Source organism: Ranitomeya variabilis, chromosome 5 (assembly GCF_051348905.1).
Source record: "Ranitomeya variabilis isolate aRanVar5 chromosome 5, aRanVar5.hap1, whole genome shotgun sequence".
Lineage (NCBI taxonomy): Eukaryota > Metazoa > Chordata > Amphibia > Anura > Dendrobatidae > Ranitomeya > Ranitomeya variabilis.
Window position 1 is genome coordinate 73,230,115 of NC_135236.1, and position 18,081 is coordinate 73,248,195.

At 40.5% G+C, this 18,081-nt stretch overlaps 1 protein-coding gene across 6 annotated transcripts in view; it reads left to right on the forward strand.

Moving 5' to 3' along the window:
- Positions 1 to 18,081, forward strand: part of FGFR1 (fibroblast growth factor receptor 1) — a 115,158-nt gene that overhangs the window by 91,842 nt on the left and 5,235 nt on the right. For 3 of the 6 annotated variants that reach the window (XM_077262242.1, XM_077262237.1, XM_077262238.1), the window contains 7 exons: positions 256 to 406; positions 6,095 to 6,297; positions 10,800 to 10,945; positions 11,044 to 11,165; positions 12,639 to 12,749; positions 15,177 to 15,367; positions 16,486 to 16,608. In XM_077262242.1, coding sequence (XP_077118357.1) covers positions 256 to 406; positions 6,095 to 6,297; positions 10,800 to 10,945; positions 11,044 to 11,165; positions 12,639 to 12,749; positions 15,177 to 15,367; positions 16,486 to 16,608 — 1,047 coding nt within the window. Of the gene's footprint in view, positions 1 to 255; positions 407 to 3,202; positions 3,348 to 6,094; positions 6,298 to 10,799; positions 10,946 to 11,043; positions 11,166 to 12,638; positions 12,750 to 15,176; positions 15,368 to 16,485; positions 16,609 to 18,081 lie in introns of all 6 variants that reach the window. The other 3 variants (XM_077262241.1, XM_077262240.1, XM_077262239.1) reach the window with 3 other exon arrangements.

The following is an 18,081-nucleotide window of genomic DNA, read 5'->3' on the forward strand; positions in this document are numbered from 1 at the left end:
CCCCCTGTTTGGGCCTCCCCTTGCTTTTTATAGGTCTATAGTCCACATCTCCTGGCACTGACTAGGCAATTTGCAGTCTCACAGTGCACAAAACACGCCATTGATAGAACATCCCAGTCTGTTCCAGAAGATCTAGGATGATCTGGGGCAGGCCTAGCACAGGTGAGGACCGTGTCAGTGGTTATGAGGTGATATGACATATAATTAGTGATGATGTTGCTCTGTTGACCCCCTCGTGTTATCGGTTTATTTCAGCACTCTGGGATTTATAGCTCAGACGCAGAAGTTTTGACCTTGTACAATGTGACAGAGGCAGAAAGTGGGGAATACATATGTAAAGTGTCCAATTATATTGGTGAGGCCAATCAGTCTGCGTGGCTTACCGTCACCAGACCCGAGATACAAGGTAAAAAAAGAAAAAATCGGTGGCACCTCCTGAGAACACCAGAAAACTCAAGTGAAATTTAGAATGTTGGAACATTTGCTCTGCAAAACTCTTGGCGGGCAAATTGTATTTCTCCCTTTTTTGTCTGCTTTACTTCCATGGAAAATTACTTGTGTGTGCGGCCTAGTTTAGTTTCTGATGCCCTTTCCTTCATTTTTCTGCTCTTTCCCTGACTAATTTTATAACAATTGTCCTTTATTCTTCATTGACCAGATCGGTGGTCTCCAGCTAGTGGGAGACTCCCAGCGTTACTTGATAACTAAAGGTTGAAGACCACTGCCCTGGATTGACATTCTTCCTAATCTTTCCTAAATTACTGTTTCGAAGTACTGCAAGAATCCATAAATTATATCACGTTGTAACCGTCCATCTGGAGGTTATAGATGATTTTGTCTATCAAGAGTGGAAAATCTTCTCTATTCCAGCTGAACTGTTTAGAACTTCAGATTGCTTGGCTGCTCTTCTTGGCTCTCGGAGCTGGTCTTAGTCATATTGATTGCTGAAAGTGTTCCAAAATGGCTGTAACAGGAAGTAGTGCAATCTGATTCTTTGCTGTAGAGCTGGAGATTCATAACAAAGTCATGTCCTTTGGATTTATGTACATAATTGTAAATTATCTACTACATGCAAGTCTTAACCTTAAAGAAAATTTCCACCGAAACTTAAGAATTCCCAATATTTAGCCATCCAAGAGTCATGCTGGACATTTGCTGAATTTTTTTAAATTTGCTATATCTGTCTCTGAAAAGCTTTTGTAACTGTCAAAATGGCAATCATACCCAATCGTATCAGACATGTAATCTGTAGCCCTAACTCAAAATCTGTTTTGGAAGGGCTCCCATCTACTATGGGACATTAATAACACAGGTCAACAAAAAAAAATTTTTTTTCTGGTGTCCAAAATATTGTAATGAATTTGGGGTATTTTTGGGGTGCTGATTCTGAATATGCTATCAGTTTTGCCAGATTGGCTCAAGTTTTTGAGATTTTTGGTATCTTATTTATAGCACTTGTTGGTAAATGCGACGCATCATCTCATTAATTTCTTTGGATTAGTACTTGAACTGAGCAGTTCTCAATATAGTTTTGTGTTAATTAGTGTTCTAAAAGTTTGTTCATAGCTTGATTTTTGCACTAACTTTATGTTGTTGTCTGTTTTCCAGTGAAAAGCATGAACTCATCAAGAAGAAGTTGTCTTAACGATCCAGACTCATTCTGTTACATTTGTGGTGAATACACACTGCCAAAACATAGAAGAAACATAACAGACTTCGTAAAACAAGTGTATTTTGCCTATTTTGGGGTTATGCTTGGGGACCAAGACAAGTTTTGGGCACCACACATAGTGTGCAAAGCATGTATCAAATTATTACGAAAATGGAGCAAAGGACAAAGAAAAAGCTTCAAATTTGGTGTTCCAATGGTGTGGAGAGAGCCAAAAAATCATCATGATGACTGTTATTTCTGTGCAGTGCAAGTGCAAGGATTCAATAAGCATAAGAAACGAAAATGGGAGTAACATGGAATCTGCAAGAAGGCCTGTCCCTCATTGTGAAGATGTGCCTGTACCTGTGTTTACCATAAATAACAGTCATCATGATGATTTTTTGGCTCTCTCCACACCATTGGAACACCAAATTTGAAGATTTTTCTTTGTCCTTTGCTCCATTTTCGTAATAATTCGATACATGCTTTGCACACTATGTGTGGTGCCCAAAACTTGTCTTGGTCCCCAAGCATAACCCCAAAATAGGCAAAATACACTTTTTTTACGAAGTCTGTTATGTTTCTTCTATGTTTTGGCAGTGTGTATTCACCACAAATGTAACAGAATGAGTCTGGATCGTTAAGACAACTTCTTCTTGATGAGTTCATGCTTTTCACTGGAAAACAGACAACAACATAAAGTTAGTGCAAAAATCAAGCTATGAACAAACTGTTAGAACACTAATTAACACAAAACTATATTGAGAACTGCACAGTTCAAGTACTAATCCAAAGAAATTAATGAGATGATGCGTCGCATTTACCAACAAGTGCTATAAATAAGATACCAAAAATCTCAAAAACTTGAGCCAATCTGGCAAAACTGATGACATATTCAGAATCAGCACCCCAAAAATACCCTAAATTCGATGAAATATCTTTGGCACCAAAAATGCTGTTGACCAGTGTAATAGTTGTTTAATCTGGCAGAGGGCCTTTGAACGCTCTTAGCTTTTCAGGCCGTAGGCAAGCTACTTGCCATAGCTATGTACCCTGCAAATTTCCATATTTTTACATAATTGGGAAGACTTTAAAATCATGATGAGAATAGCAACATAACTTTGAGGGTTAAAATGACAGTCCATATTAGTCGTCAACCAGCTTCTCACAAAATTAGTGGTTTTGATTATATCTAATATGTTGTCTTTTTTTCTCTATTGATCTCTTTCCTATTCCTCCCCTTTCTTATGGAAACAAACAAGGCTGTCACACTCGGGTCTAATTTTTCCATGTTGTCAATCTTTAGCATGTTTCAAGTGGGCAGGAGGTCTCGATTTTGGTGACGGGTTCAACTAAGGTAGCTTCTCTTTAGGTCAGGCTTAAGGGAGAAGTATTCTTCAAATCTTCTAACAAATTTCTTCCAGTGGTTTCTCTTCCTGTCCATGGCATCTTGCATGGTTTCAGGACAGTACCTGCCCACATCTCTTCTAGTTCTCACGGCATTTCGCTTGTCTACTTCCTCCCCCCTTTTTTCGATGCTGTTCTCTATAGACTGCAGGAGTCAACACCACCGACAAGGAAATGGAGGTTCTCCACCTGACGAATGTTACTTTTGAGGATGCTGGCCAGTATACCTGCTTGGCTGCTAATTCCATTGGGCACTCTTATCATTCTGCATGGTTGACCGTTCTTGAAGGTATATAAGGTTCTCTTCTGTCTTCTTAAATGTGGTATGCATTTCAGACCCAAAAGAATCCAGTTTTAGGTTGGTGTACCCAAATTTTACACCTTGACTGGGGTTGTTTTTTTTTTCATTTTAGGGATTGTCCTGGATAAGAAAAACACATTTGGTTACTTTAGCGCCATACCTGTCCACAGGATGTGTGTGGTACTACAGCCTTGCCCTATTCATTTCAATGGAGCTAAGCTGGAATACCAGACACTCATTGGGCAGGAGAACTGCTCTTTTTGCAAGAAGGTAGTCAGGGATTCTCTAATCTTGGTCAAACCCTTAACTTTTAAAGCAAAAACAAAAAAATCTAAATCATCTAGGCAAGCAATGATGGAGTTGTGCAAATAAACATTACCCATAGGAACATAAATTTATTAAAGTGTTGTGATCGTTCCATAAATCGTAGCGCTCTGTATTACATAGCGGGTTAGCAATTTCATGGGGAATAATTATGCCTTTTTGAGTCAGCCAAGTTGTATACAAGCGTAGGTTTTAATTCCCTTTTTAATATCAGCTGAAAGTCCCGATGTTGCCTACAGCCACAGTTTTTATTAACATCTACTCCAATTTTGACAGTTTAATTCTAAACCTAAATAAATTAGAGGTAAAAAAAAGTGAACACAAACTTGGATCATCATAATTACAACAAAATTCACTGAGAAACTGCTGTACTTTCTGTGTGCCATACCAGGCTAGCTTAAAGCAGTTGTCCACTTTTTAGATAATTCGTTTTTTTGTTAGATCAGTCCCTTTATGATTAGCGGATTCCACTATATTCTGAGGGTGGAACTTTAGCCACTAACTGTAATCTATCAGCAAGCATTCATTTCTCCTGCAGCACCACTGCAGGTGAAATGAGGACCTACACCTAGTGAAATGAATGAGCGGTCATGTAGGGCACAGATGTGTTGCGTCTTCCAGAGTGAGAGATGCTTTTTGAAACCATACTCTTCCAGTAGATTGAATCCTCAGTGGAACATTCCATTCTATTGGCTCCGAATTCTCAAATAGGGTCTTTCGACATTTAGGTTTTCTTAATTAGGCAATACCTGTCCATTGGATGTCTAATATTGGGCTGAGCTACAATTCAAGACTCCAAACAAATGGGTCAAGTTTTTTCTACAGCCCCATTTAAAAAAGTTCTTGGGGGTTATGATATTAATGACCTGTCCTTTGGCAAGGTCATCAGTATGAGATTGGTGGGGATACCACATCCAACACCCCCACTGATCAGATATATTCATCTCCAGTAGCAATGGGATGTAACCAGTGAATGGAGCCAGAATGACGTGGCTCCATACTCTGTGTAGTGGGCGCTGTCTAGAGCTGCAGCTCAGCTCCTATTCATTTAAATTGGAGCTTCTTTTACGGTTTACATAAGGTCGCCACCGAAGCTAAAAATGACTGATCAGTGAGAGTGCTGGGTGTCGGACTGATCTAATTTGAGGACCTTTCCAGGGACTTAAGCCAGTCATATATGTTAGATGGCTGTCAGCCGAAAGATTGTTTGGCTGATAGCCATCTCAGTCGACTCTCCAGTACACAGAAGCGCTCGTTTGGCCGGGCACTCCTGTGTTGTCTATGAGAAAGCCACCGACTGACACATTGGCCGAAAACCTATCTACATGAGAACAATGTGATCAGCCGTCCGAAATCAGACATGCCTGATCGACATCACTCCCAACCTTCATTTGGCTGGCTCCCCCATATTCATCAGACCGTCGTCCGAACCAGTCATTGGCGGGTTCGGCCAACATAAGTCTGTGTATGGCCGGCCGGCTTTATCCTAACCTAGCGTATAAAAAGTCTTGTCAATTTTTTTTTATCCACTAATTTCCAAAAACCATTCAAAGTACAAATAACCAAGAACCAGGCCCCACCAAAGTCAATGCCCTCTATGTTTAATAAGGAGGGTTTTGTTAAAAAATGACAAACCGGCAGTCCTTTCTTCACTGTTTTAATGCATTGTTAAATCCTTTACCCCACCCTACATTCTCTGGCCTGTCCGTATAAAATGTGCTTCACACTGGGACTTCGTATTTTATAATTCATAGCCGTAAAGTTAAGTGGAATATTTAGCGAGCCCACGTGACCTGTATTCTCCTACTTAACTCGCAATTGGGGGATTGCCACTAAATTTATAGATCTAAACTGATTAACTTTGAAATGCCCCTACAATTGGATCCTCTTTGGCCACAATGAAATGCATGTGTCGTGTTGAGAGCGCCAGTGTCTTTTTTTTTTTTTTTTACAATATTATACAATTTTTTTTTTTAGTAACTATTACGGTACATTTAAAAAAAAATTCAGTAGAAGTTTGAATATTTAATATATAAATGAAAAAAAAAGGCACTGGTAGCTAATAGAATTTTCTTGTGTTTCTGACGTCCTTTTCTGACACTCTTTGCATGGGTAATCTGAATATATGGCCGTTATTTCCTCAAGCCATATATTAACTTCTCTCAAATTTATAATTTTTAAACATTTTCAATGAGATAAACCAATTCCTTTGTTTTTGCATAATGTTTTAGTGATTATATTTGCATTGCATGTACTTTTTGTAATTGTATATACCAGTCAATGAGCTTTTACTATTGGTTATATAGAGAGTAATACACAATGTACAGATGTATGTGCATTCTGGTATAGTCGATAATTATCTTAAAAAAAATGTTTCTAAAAATGCACATTTTTTGTACTCATGAGTACAGCTACAGAGGATAAACCATCACTTATGAAGACCTCCCTTCATCTGGAGATTATCATCTACTGTGCTGGCGCCACAATTGTGTCAGCCATGTTGGTGACCATCATCATCCTTAAGATGAAACATCCGTCCAAGAAGACAGAGTTTCATAGTCAGATGGCTGTCCACAAGCTGGCCAAGAGCATACCGCTGCGCAGACAGGTAACAGAAAGTATATAGGGGGTTTATTATGCATTACCTACACCACACTTGTGAGACAGGTCTAGTGGATTGCAGTGCACAGGATCACTCATATCTGATATCCTTCATTTTCTGATTACCATAAATTCTAGAACTTCATTCATATTATTAACTTCACTGCCGGATCATACTGTCTTCATTACAGTATGTCTAATGCATCCTTCCTTACTTCACCATTGAAATTATTAAAACACCAGTCCTGGCCCAAAGCATTTCTCTCTTTGACTACTGTAACTTATTCTTAGTTGCTATTCATCATTAACCTTTCATTAATTACACTGTTTGCTCTTAAATATTACTAAAATACTGGTTCTCATCCCCAAAAGTCTCCAGCCTCGCAACTGCTGCTCCTTCCTACAACACACACACCTTTTTGCTTTGTGAAGATCACCCATCTTCTGATCTCATTTGCTGCATCTGTCCCCTGGAATCCTTTACTTAGGGCAGTCAACACCTAAACATCTCAGTGTTCCACAGGGTTCCACATTTTAGATAAGGATCTCCACTTTGTTTTTTGCTTACTTTTAGATGTATCCTTTCAAAATATCAATTTCTCCCTACTGTGGTCCCAACAATTACACAGGTCAACAAAAAAAAAATTTTTTTCTGGTGTCCAAAATATTTTAATGAATTTGGGGTATTTTTGGGGTGCTGATTCTGAATATGCTATCAGTTTTGCCAGATTGGCTCAAGTTTTTGAGATTTTTGGTATCTTATTTATAGCACTTGTTGGTAAATGCGACGCATCATCTCATTAATTTCTTTGGATTAGTACTTGAACTGAGCAGTTGTCAATATAGTTTTGTGTTAATTAGTGTTCTAAAAGTTTGTTCATAGCTTGATTTTTGCACTAACTTTATGTTGTTGTCTGTTTTCCAGTGAAAAGCATGAACTCATCAAGAAGTTGTTGTCTTAACGATCCAGACTCATTCTGTTACATTTGTGGTGAATACACACTGCCAAAACATAGAAGAGACATAACAGACTTCGTAAAAAAAGTGTATTTTGCCTATTTTGGGGTTATGCTTGGGGACCAAGAAAAGTTTTGGGCACCACACATAGGGTGCAAAGCATGTATCGAAATATTACGAAAATGGAGCAAAGGACAAAGAAAAAGCTTCAAATTTGGTGTTCCAATGGTGTGGAGAGAGCCAAAAAATCATCATGATGACTGTTATTTCTGTGCAGTGCAAGTGCAAGGATTCAATAAGCATAAGAAACGAAAATGGGAGTAACATGGAATCTGCAAGAAGGCCTGTCCCTCATTGTGAAGATGTGCCTGTACCTATGTTTACCATAAATAACAGTCATCATGATGATTTTTTGGCTCTCTCCACACCATTGGAACACCAAATTTGAAGCTTTTTCTTTGTCCTTTGCTCCATTTTCGTAATAATTCGATACATGCTTTGCACACTATGTGTGGTGCCCAAAACTTTTCTTGGTCCCCAAGCATAACCCCAAAATAGGCAAAATACACTTTTTTTACGAAGTCTGTTATGTTTCTTCTATGTTTTGGCAGTGTGTATTCACCACAAATGTAACAGAATGAGTCTGGATCGTTAAGACAACTTCTTCTTGATGAGTTCATGCTTTTCACTGGAAAACAGACAACAACATAAAGTTAGTGCAAAAATCAAGCTATGAACAAACTTTTAGAACACTAATTAACACAAAACTATATTGAGAACTGCTCAGTTCAAGTACTAATCCAAAGAAATTAATGAGATTATGCGTCGCATTTACCAACAAGTGCTATAAATAAGATACCAAAAATCTCAAAAACTTGAGCCAATCTGGCAAAACTGATGACATATTCAGAATCAGCACCCCAAAAATACCCTAAATTCGATGAAATATCTTTGGCATCAAAAATGCTGTTGACCAGTGTTATTTCTTATGTGTGGGGAAGTGCTTCAGAAAAAATTAAGCATTACACAGTGCGCATTCACATGAATGAGTTGCCAGTGTGGTATAGGTCAGGTCCTCCAGAGTGAGAGGTGTTCTTAATAACCAAACTTCATTCTGGTCCAGATAGGAGGATCTTGAACAGTCTATGTATTAAGTCTACCTTTATTAACTAAAAAGTATCTAATAGAGTACAGTTGTGCTCAAAAGTTTACATACCCTGGCAGAATTTTTGCTTTCTTGGCTTTTTTTTCATAGAATGTGAATGATAACACCAAAACCAAAACCTTTTCACCACTCATCGTTAGTGGTTGGGTGAAGCCATTTGTTGTCAAACTATTTTTCTTTTTTTAAATCATAATGACAACCCAAAACATCCAAATGACCCTGATCAAAAGTTTGCATACCCTGGTGATTTTGGCCTGATAACATCCACAGAAGTTGACACAAATGGGTTTGAATGGCTACTAAAGGTATCATCCTCACCTGTGACCTGTGACAAATGCCAGGAAAATTGTTCAGGATGCAAAGAAAAACCCATAAATAACATCAGCTGAAATACTGGACTCTCTGGAAACTAGCGGTGTAGTTGTTTCAAGATGTACAATAAGGAGGCACTTGAAGAAAAATGGGCTGCATGTTCGAGTCGCCAGAAGAAAGCCAAATGACTCTGAACAAAAGTTCACATACCCCATTTCTTAATACCGTGTATCGCCCTGTCTAACATCAATGGTAGCTTGAAGTCTTTTGTGGTAGTTGTGGATGAGGTTTTTTATTTTCTCAGATGGTAAAGCTGCCCACTCTTCTTGGCAAAAAGCCTCCAGTTCCTGTAAATTCCTGGGCTGTCTAGCATGAACTGCACACTTGAGATCTCCCCAGAGTGGGTCAATGATATTAAGGTCAGGAGACTGAGATGGCCACTCCAGAGCCTTCACTTTGTTCTGCTGTAGCCAATGACCGGTCAACTTGGCCTTGTTTTGTATCGTTGTCATGTTGGAACGTCCAAGTACGTCCCATGCACAGCTTCCAGGCTGATGATTGCAAATTTTCCTCCGGTATTTGCTGACAACGTGCTGCATTCATCTTTCTTTCAACTTTGACCAAGTTTCCCGTGCCTTTGTAGCTCACACATCCCCAAAACATCAGCGATCCACCTCCATGCTTTACAGTAGGAATGGTGTTCCTTTCATCATAGGCCATGTTGACCTCTCTCCAAATGTAATGTTTATGCTTGTGGCCAAAAATTTCAATTTCGGTCTCATCACTCCAATCACCTTGTTCCAGACGTTTTGAGGCTTGTCTCTGTGCTGTTTTGCATATTGTAGGAGAGATACTTTGTGGCATTTGCGCCGTAATGGCTTTCTTCTAGCGACTCGACCATGCAGCCCATTTTTTTTCAAGTGCCTTTTTATTATGCATCTTGAAACAGCCACACCGCTAGTTTTCAGAGAGTCCTGTATTTCAGCTGATGTTATTTGTGGGTTTTTCTTTGCATCCTGAACAATTTTCCTGGCATTTGTCACAGGTGAGGATGTTACCTTTAGTAGCCATTCAAACCCATTTGTGCCAACTTCTGTGCATGTTATCAGGCCAAAATCACCAGGGTATGTAAACTTTTGATCTGGGTCATTTGGATTTTTTGGGTTCTGCCGAGTTATGTAAACTTTTCAGCACAACTTAAATAAGACCACCCGTTTTAGAGAACAATAAATTTGTGCCTTTCTAAGATATTCTTATAATGTCTCCTAGTTTTATCAAATTTATATTCAGTCAGTAAATGGGCTGCAAATAGACAACTTTTGATTTTAGGGATATTGTTTATTTTGCGACCAATCTAAATGAAGCCAAAAAGATCGAACATATGACATTGAGTTATAATATTCTCCTTGAAAAAATATTGATAGCCCTAAAATGGGCCATTAATTTGTGACTTCCTCTTGGGTTCCTGCTGATCAGTTGACTACTAGAGTGCCATTGTCACTTCACCTGTAGCTGTACCTGGTCCAAGATGTGCCATAATAAGCATTGAAGGTAAACACAAACCAGGGAGCCCCTCTCTACCTCCCTTTATAATAGCTATGTGCCCTAATAGGGACAGATGGACAGGGGTTTTTTCTGTGTTGCTTGGCCACCCTTTTAAGTCAGTAAACTTTTGTAAATACATTAAGTTTGCTCCGTGTTTTTGTGCCTACATCTCCCTGCATGACTGTTACTTAAAATAACTGCTTTGTTCCCTGCAATCCCTATACTTTCCCACTTCCTCTGTAACACCTCCAGGTAAATACTATTATCTCTGACTCATCCGCTAACCCAGATGTCATTGACTGACCTACTAACCACATTTATTCTCAGCTGCCATTTGTGTGTTTGTTTTAGAGCTAGGGCATCCAGTCCAGTTCTATTCTGAAGATCATTTCGTAAGGCTGAGCTTGGACTGTTTTCCAAACTAGGCTGAAGTCTATTCCTTTTAGTTTGTAATTTAAAGAACACTGAATTTCTTAATGAAATATGTAAGAATCGTAATCGTATGATAACCTGCTGGTTTTGACATTCTAATACAGGTATCTGCAGACTCAAGTTCTTCAATGAACTCCGGAGTTATATTGGTAAGACCTTCTCGACTGTCATCAAGTGGTACACCGATGCTGGCTGGGGTGTCAGAATATGAGCTTCCAGAAGACCCCAGATGGGAAGTAGCAAGAGATAGGTAAGTAGACCCTAATAACTTCATATCTATGTGACTTTCTTTCCTCCTTCAAACTACCTTGTTCATCTACAGATGGTTGACATTGTTCTTCCTCATAGGTTGAGTCTTGGAAAGCCGCTTGGAGAAGGTTGCTTTGGTCAAGTAGTTATGGCTGAGGCCATAGGTTTGGACAAGGAGAAACCAAACAAGATCACCAAAGTTGCAGTGAAGATGTTAAAATGTGAGTATTTGATGTTTTGTTGGATCCACTTCCTTGGTTCACATTTGGATCAAATTTCCTCCTGTCTCAGTGTTGGAATATTTCTTGTGATGCTTGTCCTTAAAGGTGTCTTCAGTTTAGAACACATACTGTACTTCCATTTATGGTATTTGGGGATTCTTAGTTGGTATTGTAGGTTGGTTTTTTTTGAGGAGTATACTTGAGAAATCCTGACCTAGAGGACCTAGACCTAGACCGAAATCACACTGACCTTTTTCTTGTACGCAGAAAATGAAATGATTTCCATTAGTGTGCCACTGATTCCAGTTTTCATCTGCTTTTGGTCATCCTAGCCTTTTTTTTGTCATCTGTTTCTGTTGTTTGGGAGAAAAAAAACTTATGGAGTTTTTCCAAGATTCTGAAAAAAAAGAAAAGCCAATTAATGGTTTACGTGTGCTGTTAAATTTCATGGAACCCTGGTCCGTTGGGTCCACAAATTGGACTCAAATTATAAATGTAGCATATTAAGTTTTTGGAATTTTCTTCCGTCCTTTAAAAAAAAAAAAAAAAAAAAGACAGGTGAAAAAGGGTCACGTGTCTGTGCTATCTATTAAAAAAGAAAAACAAAAATCAGATCACACAGGTACATGAAAATTGGAGCTATAAATGGGGCCTTAAATGGATGACCCAATTTTGCACAGATGATCCAATTTTGCACAGATGACCCATTGTCTCTTTGGATTAGGCTGTCAAACTTATAGCCTAAAATAATTTTTTGGTCTATAGCAAGCCAAATAATTAAGATCCTGTTTGAAATTGCAGCATGTATGTTTAATTTAAAATGTTTGTCCGGCACTGCTCATTTCCACCTCGGGAGGTGAGCCGTGTTGATGTTGTTGCACCAGCAGTTACCAGCCAGGACGTGTGCCCGATTGGCAGGTATTGCGCGCCTGTCTTACTCACGTGCATGCGTCCTGTTGATGTTGCATGCTTCCTGGCAGGAATTTGCAAACACAATGCCTTTAGCACCGTTCATTTCCCAGTGTGGAAACGAACACCCCATTTTAATGTTTTAAAGGGAACCTGTCACCCCCAAAATCGAAGGTGAGCTAAGCCCACCAGCATTCTGTAATGCTGTAGATAAGCCCCTGATGCTGGTGGGCTTAGCTCACCTTCGATTTTGCGGGTGACAGGTTCCCTTTAATGTGTTCCTAAATTTTGTGCTAGTTATTCAGTTTAGGCTATTCATTGTGCATGTAAACCTACAGAGGAAAACCATAAAATATTTTCATGTCCTGATATAACTTTTACTTTATAGGGATAGCTTTATGCAGTGTTTTCGGGATTGCAATGGGATCTGGAAAATGTTGCTGTTTTAGTAACGGTCAGCCAGTGCAATGTTAGCAAGAAATGGAAAACTGGTGGTGGGGAGAAGGATGTTCTGCTTTCACCCCTACCATACTCTATCATTACCTGTACTCTTCCTTTTTTTAGCTGACGCCAATGAGAAGGACCTTTCTGATCTAATTTCGGAGATGGAAATGATGAAGATGATAGGAAAGCACAAAAATATAATAAATCTTCTCGGAGCTTGTACGCAAGATGGTAAGTTTTTGCAATAATGAACATAATGTAATAAATGCTGAATGTAGTTTCAGCATGAAAATAATCAAAGGAGTTATACAGGACTATGATTTGCTTGCTATTTTTTAAGCCCATAGCAAAAAATAAAAAGTCAGTCAGGTAGTTGCGATTTACCGGCCTGCTGTGCCCGACACTGATCTCTTCCGGCTCAGCGTGGTCACAGACTGCTCCCACTGGTGTTTCAGCAGCTTCCACTGACGTCACGTTGACAGAGCAGCAGCTTCTCTTCCGCTCTGCTCTGTTGATGGGGTGTGACTACCGACATCATGCTGATTGACAGCCGGCTCCCTGCTTTCTAACTGCGGGAAGCCAGCTGTCAATCAGCACAACTTCTACCGTGCAACCTGGAAGAGGAAGAGCTGCTCTTTTGATTCTGAGCAGCTGAATTGTCGACCAAAGCGGTCGGTGACCAGTTTGTGTTGGGGCCGGGTAGAACAGACAGGGAGTTAGCAACTACCTTACTGGTTTTTTTTTAATATGAGCCTAAAAACTAAAATAGTCCTGGATAACCCCTTTATCTAAATTTGTGGACTTTAAACATATACTGTTAGTAAACTTACTATGCAGGTAACCTCTTTATTTAGAGAAGAGGAGCCCTTGGCTTAGGCTTGTCCTCTTTCCCAAAGAGAGCGTACACCTACCCATTTTTCACAAGCAGCACTTTAGAAATAAAATAACTGGTCCGTGTCACTCCTTTCAAAAATAGTATTAAATGGAGAATAGCAGCCGGCCCCTGAGCCTTTGGCATAGCTTCGTAGTGATGTTAACTATCTCCCAGCAGGGGCTTGTTTTGCCATCTACATCTTATTACAATGCTGTACAGTATCGTGCCAATTTTTTTTTATTCCATAAATGTTTATTACATAGTTATGTTGTATTTTTTGTTGGTAGAATATGTTCTATATGTTGTGTATATATATTATTTTAAGAATAACTAATTTTAGTTTGTTGACCCAATGTAATCGAGATCACAAAGTGAATCCTAACTTAATTTGGTACTGTAAAAGGGAGTCTATCCGTACAAATTGACTGTTCAAACCAAGCACAGGCACTTGATGCACCCATGGCGAGGCCAACCAGTTGCACATTTCTACCTACTTGATTTCAATTCATCTCCACCTTTCGATGGCTCCTGTAAAGCCAAAGCTGTCTATATCAAGAAAAAGGTGGATGGAGATAGATGGAAAACAAGTAAGTTGGGAGGTGCACTGAAACATTTTTGTGCACCGAGCACCCATGTTTGAACAGTCATTCTGTGCTGACTTGCTCCCTTTAAAAGAGGAGATTTCACTGAAATGAGAATTTAACATGATTATCTCCTCCAATTGATGCTTATCCATGGATTCTGGAACAGGTTTTCTTTTTCTTCTGCTCCCCTCCATTAGAAAGTGATGCCCCACAGAAATTAAGATGCAAATTTTCCCTTCAACCAATGGGGCTTAAACCACAGAACTTCTAGGTGGGAGTTTCCTTTTTCTCCTTTAACGCTGTCCAATCAGAACATGACAACGCCCACAGAAGTTCTGTGGTATTAACACAGTTGGCTGCAGAGAGGCACAGGAGAAAAAGAAAAACTGTTCCAGAATTGTTGGAAGAGCAGCAATTGTAGGGGGTCCATTTAAATGAAAAAATCCAGTGGAAGGCTCTCTTTGAGATGAAATACACAGGGCTCTTCATTGAATGTCCTTGAAGCTTTAAAGGGGGGTTATCAAGGACTATACTTATTTTTTCTACTATGGAAATAAAAAAACAGGCAGGTAACTGCTAACTACCAATCTATGACATCTCAGAGCATTCACAGACCGCTCCTGTGGCTTTTGATGATGTCACGTCAACAGAGCAGCGGCTTCTCTTCCGCCCTTCTCAGTTGATGGTGCATGATTGCCGATGATTGACAGCTAGCTCCCCACTGCCTACCTGCGGGAAGCTGGCTGTCAAATCGTCATGATGCTGGCAGTCACTCCATGTCGACAGAACAGCCTGGAAGGGGAAGAGGTGCTCTGTTCACATGGAGTAGATGAATTGATGAAAGGAGCAGTCAGTGACCACTCTGCCAGAGCCAGAGCCTAACAGAATAGGCAGGCAGTTGGCAACTACCTGCACACGTTTTTTTTTTTTTTTTTAAATTAGGACCCCAAATAAAACTAATTTAGTCCTGGATAACCCCTTTAATAGCTTTAGACCAATCAAATTTAACCTTGTTGAGGGCACAGGGGACAGTGTGATAGATTGCAAAATATAAAATCGGATTGTAAGGATCTTTACAAATTCTCAGAAGATGAGACTTCAGGCAAGACAGAATTTTTTTTTCCCAAAACTTAAGTTCTACTCCTATCCATATAAATCTCTTCACTCCTGATTGATCCTTGTCTTGGTTTGGTTTTCCAGGACCTCTATATGTGATTGTAGAATATGCCTCTAAAGGCAACTTGCGTGAATACTTGCGTGCAAGACGACCACCAGGCATGGAGTATTGCTACAATCCTAGCTGTGCCCCCGAAGAGTTGCTTTCCTTCAAAGATTTGGTCTCCTGTGCCTATCAGGTGGCTCGGGGCATGGAGTATTTGGCTTCTAAAAAGGTATTTTACAGATGCTGTGGGCAAAAAAAGCATGTTTAAAACATTTCCAAGTCACAGATATTTTCTGTGACTTTTTTTGGTAGATTATCCACTATAATACACTCACCGGCCACTTTATTAGGTACACCATGCTAGTAACGGGTTGGACCCCTTTTGCCTTCAGAACTGCCTCAATTCTTCGTGGCATAGATTCAACAAGGTGCTGGAAGCATTCCTCAGAGATTTTGGTCCATATTGACATGATGGCATCACACAGTTGCCGCAGATTTGTCGGCTGCACATCCCAAAGATGCTCCATACAAGGCAGGATGGATCCATGCTTTCATGTTGTTTACGCCAAATTCTGACCCTACCATCCGAATGTCGCAGCAGAAATCGAGACTCATCAGACCAAGCAACGTTTTTCCAATCTTCTACTGTCCAATTTCGATGAGCTTGTACAAATTGTAGCCTCAGTTTCCTGTTCTTAGCTGAAAGGAGTGGTACCCGGTGTGGTCTTCTGCTGCTGTAGCCCATCTGCCTCAAAGTTCGACGCACTGTGCGTTCAGAGATGCTCTTAGGCCTACCTTGGTTGTAACGGGTGGCGATTTGAGTCACTGTTGCCTTTCTATCAGCTCGAACCAGTCTGCCCATTCTCCTCTGACCTCTGGCATCAACAAGGCATTTCCGCCCACAGAACTGCCGCTCACTGGATTTTTTTTCTTTTTCGGACCATTCTCTGTAAACCCTAGAGATGGTTGTGCGTGAAAATCCCAGTAGATCAGCAGTTTCTGAAATACTCAGACCAGCCCTTCTGGCACCAACAACCATGCCACGTTCAAAGGCACTCAAATCACCTTTCTTCCCCATACTGATGCTCGGTTTGAACTGCAGGAGATTGTCTTGACCATGTCTACATGCCTAAATGCACTGAGTTGCCGCCATGTGATTGGCTGATTAGAAATTAAGTGTTAACAAGAAGTTGGACAGGTGTACCTAATAAAGTGGCCAGTGAGTGTATATGCATTACTTCCATATTGTGCAGTGTATTTAATGCCTTTTTAAGGTACTGTTGTGTATCTGTTTTCCATCTTCCGACACCTTATAATTAATTGTCGGTATTACACTTTTATGTGCAGTGCATTCATAGAGACCTAGCGGCACGTAACGTTCTCGTCACAGAGGATAACGTGATGAAGATTGCAGATTTTGGCCTCGCTCGGGATATCCACCACATTGACTATTACAAAAAGACAACAAACGTAAGAGTTTTAGTAAAGTATTTTTTAAGTAGAGTTGTGCGTCAGTTATTTGCCACCACCATAGCTTCCATATGTCAGTTTTTTACTCCCGTATAGCATCCGTTTTATACACGCCTCCAAATTGAATTCACAACACCAATAAGGAGAAGTCGTGAAATTATTATCATCGCAGGATGTATAGACATATTAGCGATCTGCAAATGATGAAAACTTTATTCCTTATCAGATATGAAAACCACGTGCAGAAATCCCCGCACTTACAGCCTTGGCTGTTATTAATGAGGTTAATAATTACTTGCCTGAGGAATGCTCATTCTGTTGAGCGCCATGCTGAGTGCAACTGGGCAAATCAGCAAATCATCAAAATCTGCTGCTGGCAGCTCCCTTTGCAATTTCCTATCAAAGTTCTTGTGTAGGCCATTCAGGCTGCTCACAGTAGCACAAACGACATATGGCCTGGCAATGTCATGTTGAAAATCGGCTCCTGGGACATTTTGGTTCTACAACCAAATCAATGTAGCTCCTAACTTTTTAGTCATCTGGAATTAGGACTAAAGGGATCTGGCTATCGTACATAGTTTTCCCACAACATAATCCTAGGAGTAGGACCGGTTTGTCTCTTCCTCATGAAGTCCTTTTTTAATGGTGTTGGGCAAGTGGTCTCTAAACCAATCTGTGGCTATTGTTGTGTTCAAAACAAAATGGGACTCATCACTGATAAGGATAATCCTTTATTTCGGCCTCCATTGCCCTCTTGCTCTGCACTGTGATAGTCTTTAAGAGCTGTGGAATGAGGTCAATGGATCACCTGTAGCCGGACATCTGGCTTGTAGCCTAATATCATGCAAATGCCTTCTGGTGGTTTGTGTAGACTAGGGGTGGGGAACCTTCTTTCTGCCAAGGACCATTTGGAATTTTATAATAGCGCTCGGGGCCGTATAAAATTAACTTAAACATTAGCCAACTATACACGGGACCTGAGTTACACAGCACATAGGGAGTACACGGGACCTGAGGTACACAGCACATGGGGAGTACACGGGACCTGAGGTACACAGCACATGGAGAGTACACGGGACCTGAGGTACACAGCACATGGAGAGTACACGGGACCTGAGGTACACAGCACATGGAGAGTACACGGGACCTGAGGTACACAGCACATGGGTTGTACTCGGGACCTGAGGTACACAGCACATGGGTTGTACACGGGACCTGAGGTACACAGCACATGGAGAGTACACGGGACCTGAGGTACACAGCACATGGAGAGTACACGGGACCTGAGGTATACAGCACATGGGTTGTACACGGGACCTGAGGTACACAGCACATGGGGAGTACACGGGATCTGAGGTACACAGCACATGGAGAGTACACGGGACCTGAGGTATACAGCACATGGGTTGTACACGGGACCTGAGGTACACAGCACATGGGGAGTACACGGGATCTGAGGTACACAGCACATGG